The sequence below is a fragment of the Musca vetustissima genome, unplaced genomic scaffold, assembly GCF_032173495.1.
Source record: "Musca vetustissima isolate MV318-11 ecotype Yass unplaced genomic scaffold, APGP_CSIRO_Mvet_v1 utg107451, whole genome shotgun sequence".
Classification (NCBI taxonomy): domain Eukaryota; kingdom Metazoa; phylum Arthropoda; class Insecta; order Diptera; family Muscidae; genus Musca; species Musca vetustissima.
Window position 1 is genome coordinate 36,306 of NW_026882823.1, and position 6,723 is coordinate 43,028.

Sequence of the window (6,723 nt, forward strand, 5' to 3'; positions counted from 1 at the left end):
TTTGAAAAGAAAATTTTAAACGATCTAATCGGGGCGTAGATTTTGAAAAGAAAATTTTAAACGATCTAATCTAAAAAGAATATTTTTAGAAAGACTAATCAGGGCGTAGATTTTGAAAAGAATATTTTTAGAAGGTCTAATCAGGGTGTAGATTTTGAAAAGAATATTTTTAGAGTGCCTAATCAAGTTGTAGATTAAAAAAAAAAGAATATTTCAAACGACCTAATCAGGGTGTAGCTTTGGAGAAGAATATTTTTAGAAGTCCTAATCAGGGTGTAGCTTTGGAGAAGAATATTTTTAGAAGGCCTAATCGGTCTATTTAACCATAATCTCATTTCTCACTTTAAAGGCCTTTTAAATTTTTATTTGGGAATTTTTTTAATTTTGTTTTCATTTCCCTTTTTCTCAAATCTGGTTTGAACAATATTTAATAAGAACAAATGAAATGATAAAGGAAGAAAAAATAAAAATTAAATGAAAACAATATTGAAAAACAAATGAATTTTCGAAATTTAAATAATCAATGAAGGAGCCATTTTATATTATTATAATTTGTTTTTTTGAGTTGAGTTAAACATAAAAAATAAATAAAATTAGTAATTTCTTGTCGAATAGAAAATAAATGAATAAGAAAAAATATGTAATTTTTATAATGATATAATAACATATTAATAATTATAATAATAAAAAAATAAATGGTATTCATATGTTTGATTATGTACGTGAGATGTAATGTAATAGAAAAAAACGTATAATAACAAATATTTGCTTGTGTGTGTGATTTGATTTGATTGTTTTTGTTTGGAGTTTCTTTGATTGATTTAGTTTATAAAATATTTTAAATTGATTTGATAAGATTTTAGATTGTTTTTTTTCAATGATCTAAAAATTTACTCTTTAATCTGTGATATTCACCTCTTGGCAGTGTTGCACCGGTACGTGAGAACATGGATTCCATGTCACTGCCTAAATCCCGTGACATACTGTGACGCCATGGTACACCCATACTATTGGCGGCGGTATTTAGTCGGCTAAAAAATTGGTGGTGGACGGTGTTGAAAAAAAAATTATTAAAAAAATTTAATTAGTAATTATTTTTTAATAATTTATTATATATATTAATCTAAAATAAATGCAAAGGTTAAAAAAGTTTTGATTAGTACAAGAAAAAAACATTTGCCTGATTTGTTCGGGTTAATAACAAATGGTAAGGAACAACAACAAAAAAGCAAATTATTATTTGTGGTGGAAGTAAAAAAAGATTTTATTTGTTGAAAAGAGGTTCTATAAAAAACCAAAATGTTACCTATTCAATTAATTTTGAAGCCCATGTCGCATGTGAAAGAAAATTAATTTAAATATGTAGTAATAGGAGGCGTATGACTGGTGTCAACACGTATACGCATTGATGGCCAGTGATATTAAAAGAACATGGAATAGAAGGGAGAGGGGGAGAGAGAGCGAGAGAGGCTATCAGTAAATTTAAAAAACGGATTATCAAGGCGTCGATTTTTAAAAGTATTTTTAGATTTGGATTTAAGCGCAGATTTTTGAAAATAATATTTTTTTCCAATGACCACAAGGGGTACATTTTTAAAAGGATTTGTTTCCAATGACCACAAGGTGTAGATTTTTGAAAAGAATATTTTTTCCAATGACAACAAGGCGTAGATTTTTGAAAAGAATATTTTTTTCCAATGACCACAAGTCGTAGATTTTTGAAAAGAATATTTATTCGTGGATTTTTAAAGAATATTTTTATTGATTTAGGTTGCGTATGATTGCTGTCTACACGTAGACGCATTGACGACCAGAGGATATATTTTAAGTCTGTAGAAGACTTATAGGAACTCTGTAATGTCTATAGAAGTTTCTACTATAAACGTCAAGACTTTTTAAAGATTTTTTCGCGTAGATTTTTAAAGAATATTTTGAACGATCTAATCAAGGCGTAAATTTTTTAAAGAATATTTTTAGAAGGCCTAATCAGAGCATAGATTTTTAAAAGAATATTTTTTTAATGCCTAATCAGGGCGTAAATGCTTAAATAATATTTTTTTAATGCCTAATCAGGGCGAAAATGTTTAAAGAATATTTTTGGAAGGCATAATCAGGGCGAAGATGTTTTAAGAATATTTTTGAAGACCTAATCAGGGTGAAGATGTTTTAAGAATATTTTTTGTTAACTATCATCAGAATGGGGATTTTTTGAAGAATATGTTTTTAACGTCCACCAGAATGGAGGTCATATAAGGGGATTTAGGTTACGTATGATTGCTGTCAACACGTATACGCATTGACGGCCGTAATTATTAAACTTAGGTATTGAGAGTGAAACTGGCAAGGCCATAAGGGTTGACTTTTTAAAAAAAATATATATTTTCAAATCCTTGAAGACCCCTTGGCATTTTATAAAGAACGTATTTGACTTGTGTAATATCTCCAAATGAACTTTTGGGTAGAAATTCTATGAAAGTATTTAGGAAGACCTCCTGACGGGTCTTCTATTTTATCATTCGATATCTTCTATTTTCAAAGACCTTCTGAAGCCTTTCTACAATTTTTTCTATCCAAAAATATATCTAAAATATCTAAGCCCGTGGAAGTTGATAAAGGCTGTGGATTTTTAAAGAACTACTTTTACGAGACCTAAAATCAGGGCCTAGATTTTTTTTATTTGGCCTTTAATATTATTTTGAAGGCCAAATCAATTAGGGCTAAGGTTTTTAATACATATTTATAGGATATTTAGATTGCGTATGATAACCGTCAGCACGTATACGCATTGATGGCCAAAGGTATAAAAATTAGGTAGGGAGAGAGTTGATTAAAAAAACGCTAGTCTGTAAAAGACCCCTAGAAGATTTACTTTCCTTATAAAATCCACAATTTATAAGATAACTATTCCTATGAAGATTTACTACCACTAGTTGACTTCTGGGTATTACATAGAAAGTATTTGATATGCATATCTCCAAATGAACTTTCTATGGAAGGTATTTTGGAATATCACAGAGGACCACCTGTCTATAAGGGACTTCTATTTTATTTATCGAAAAATATATTTTTAGAAGACCTTCTGAAGCTTTTCTAAAATTCCTCATATCCAAAAGGATCTCTAAAATGTCTAAGGCCATATAGAAGTTGATTTTTAAAGACATTTTTTCAAAGGCTGTGGATTGTTAAAGGAATATTTTTCAAATACTCTCTAGACCATGGATGTGAATTTTTAGAGAATTATTTTTCAAAGCCTGTCAAGAATTAAGTTTTCACAGCTATTTAGACCAACGAAGCGAATTATTTGTCACTTCTCTCTAGGTCAACGAAGTGAATTTATAGAGAATTATTCAACATTTGTCTAGATCGCGGAAGTGAATTTTTAAGATTATTTTTTAAAGACTGTCTAGTTTTATTTTCGAAATTCTGTCTAAAGCCACACAAATTGATTTTTAAACTATTTTCAAAATGCTGTCTAATGGATTATAAAGAATAATTTTTCTTAGGATACTCATGACCATGAGCGTGAATATTTCAAAAGTCACTCAAAGGCTCTCTAAGCCATAGAAGTGGATTTTGAGTGACTTATTTTTGAAAGGCCATCTACACCTTTTTGGAGAATTATTTTTGACGACCATAGGGATTATTAAGAAACGTCCCTTCGAAGAGTAAATTATTAGGATATTTTATAAAAGGAACAATAAACCTAATTAAATCACCCTCTATATTTTTGTGAAGGATATTAAAAACAAATTCACACAGAAATTATATATGTGGACCACAACAGAAATATTCACATGCGACATGGTGGTTGTGATTGAAAACTTACAGGCAACAACAAGTGGTCTGTGGTTTTAGGCAAAGTAAAAATCTACACAAACGACAGAAGAAACTATCATTTGAATTGCTATTCCGAATTTGGGTGGCCGGCATATTTGTTTTTGACCTACAAAGGGGCGAGGGGGTACTCTTGAAACGATTGATATTAAATTTTGATCAAAAAAATAAATAAAAATTCCCAACTACAGAATAAAAGGATTTGGGGGTTTAGTCATAAATTATTGTGCAAAGGGTGGTAGGTGGGGGGAGTACAGAAAAAAAAACTACAATCACAAATTATAATGACTACATATAACAACAACAAAAAAGGTTTGTGGGACTCTGCATGCAAGTAGGACACAGACAAAGACAAAAAATTGAGAGAAGTTCGGTTTTTGTTTTCATTTTTGATTTACTTACACTTGTTTCTTTTCGATTGTTTCACTATATGTATAACTAACTTTAGTTCTACATATGCGTTAGGTGTAGAAGGGTGACGGGCAAAACAAGGTATTGTTTTTAAAAGATATTTTTTGAGGGGACGGACGTATGGGGCAATGTTTTTTATCCGTGGTGTAAATTGGGGAATACATGTGGGGTGGGGTGCATCACACGCACACACACAGAGAACACACAGCCACATATATCAAGCGTAGTTATTTTTAAGCCAAAATGTTTGCAATAGTAATAATAGATAACAACAACAACGATAACAGTTTAACAATAATAATAATAAAAAACAACAACAACACGTCATTTGACATGATTTTGTGGTGATGATTTGTTGAGAGATTTTTTTCGTGTGCAAATATGATAAACAAATTTTATAATTGTAGACACACACACATATGTAGTTTTATTTTAAGGTTATATTTGTTTTAATTTGAATAATTTTTTGGTTTGGTTTTGATTTTGTTTTTTGTTAAAAAGCGCAGCATGGAAATAAAATGTAAAAAGAAAAAAATATATGTAAAAAAATATTCGATTAGCATTTTTAAGGTGAATGCAGTTAGTGAAATTTGTTTTTTTTTATTTCAATAAAATAATAAGCAAAAAATAAAACAACAGAACAACAACAATGAACAATGGAACTTAATTATAATATAATATAAAAATATTAATAATTATAATTAAATAATAATAAAATAATGTTACATCTATTTCATTTTTAAAACTCACCTGCCAAATGGATCCTGATTCCAAAATGGACTCTGAGTCTGTCTCATATTGCTTAGTAAACGACTTGAGCTTGGAAAAGCGGAGGTAAGATCATTATTAACGTTCATGCGATTTGTCAAGGCACGCACCTGAAATTTTCGTGGGGGTGGTGGGGAACATTGTTAAAGATTATGACAAATATTCGTATGTTATTTAGTACTTACACGTTGTAATAGTGTGGAGAATAAATTTTCAGCTGTTAAAATTTCAAAACCATCATCATCATCCTCTTCGCCGGAACTTTGTGAGTCATTGTCTTGACTCAATTTCTTTACTGGCCGAGAACTCCTAGAAGGTGGAAGGAAAATCAAACAAATTAATTATGACATCAATAATATTAGGGCATTGGTTAATAAATAAATAATATTCCAAAAACAATAATAATGGAAATCAAGAAGGTCTGTAGGATATCCTATATAAGCTGAAAAGCTCCAGAATGTATTCCGATGTAAATGTTCTCTAAAAAATTTCCAGGCTTATTTATAGAAAATCTACAGAAAGCTAGATTTTTTTGAAGAAAATATTTCTTCAATGAGTATCAGGGCAAAATATATTTTCCAAGGACCATTAAAGCGTAGATTTTAAAAGAATATTTTTTCCAAGGACCATCAAGAAGTAGATATGAAAATAATATTTTAATATTTTTTCCAAGTACCATCAAGGCGTAGACTTTAAAAGAATATTTTTTCCAAGGACCATAAAGTCGTAGTTTTTTATATTTTTTTCCATGGACCATAAAGCTTAGATTTTTTTAATAAATATTTTTTTCCAAAGAATTTTAAAAGAACATTTTTCAAGGGACTCTTAAGAAATAGGCTTATATTTGAAAAAAAATTTTCCAAGGGACTTTTAGGACATAGGCTTATATTTTTAAAGAATATTTTACAAAGGACTCTCAGGCACATAGGCGTGGTTTTTTTAAATAATAGGGTCTCTCAGGGACATAGGCGTGTATTTTTTAAATACTATTTTTCAAAGTACTCACAGGGACAAAGGCGTGGATTTTTTAAATACTATTTTTCAAAGGACTCATTTTTCAAAGTACTCACAGGGACAAAGGCGTGGATTTTTTAAATACTATTTTTCAAAGAACTCATTTTTCAAAGTACTCACAGGGACAAAGGCGTGGATTTTTTAAATACTATTTTTCAAAGGATTCATTTTTCAAAGTACTCACAGGAACAAAGGCGTGGATTTTTTAAATACTATTTTTCAAAGGACTCATTTTTCAAAGTACTCACAGGGACAAAGGCTGGATTTTTTAAATACTATTTTCCAAAGGACTCATTTTCAAAGTACTCACAGGGACAAAGGCGAGGATTTTATAAAGAATATTCTTTAAAGGACTCACAGGAACAAAGGAGTGGATTTTTTAATGAATATTTTTCAAATGACTCTAAGGGCGTGTTTTAAAGGATATTTTTCAAATTACTCTCAGGAACATAGACATGAAATTTTATTGAGTTTTTCAAATGACTCTAAGGGCGTTGATTTTTAAAGAATATTTTTCAAATTACTCTCAGGGACATAGACATGAAATTTTATTGAGTTTTTCAAATGACTCTAAGGGCGTGGATTTTTAAAGAATATTTTTCAAATGACTCTCAGGGACATAGACATGAAATTTGATTGATTTCTTTTTCAAAGGATTCTCAGGTCAGTAGACATGAAATTTTTTTGATTTCTTTT

At 29.7% G+C, this 6,723-nt stretch overlaps 1 protein-coding gene across 1 annotated transcript in view; it reads right to left on the bottom strand.

Moving 5' to 3' along the window:
* Nucleotides 1-5,322, bottom strand: part of LOC133329516 (serine-rich adhesin for platelets-like) — a gene marked incomplete at its 5' end in the record, with an annotated part of 32,073 nt that extends 26,751 nt beyond the window's left edge. The window contains 4 exons of the mRNA XM_061537989.1: nt 916-1,031; nt 4,237-4,284; nt 4,996-5,123; nt 5,199-5,322. Coding sequence (XP_061393973.1) covers nt 916-1,031; nt 4,237-4,284; nt 4,996-5,123; nt 5,199-5,322 — 416 coding nt within the window. The remainder of the gene's footprint in view (nt 1-915; nt 1,032-4,236; nt 4,285-4,995; nt 5,124-5,198) is intronic.
* Between the last annotated feature and the right edge of the window lie 1,401 nt (nt 5,323-6,723).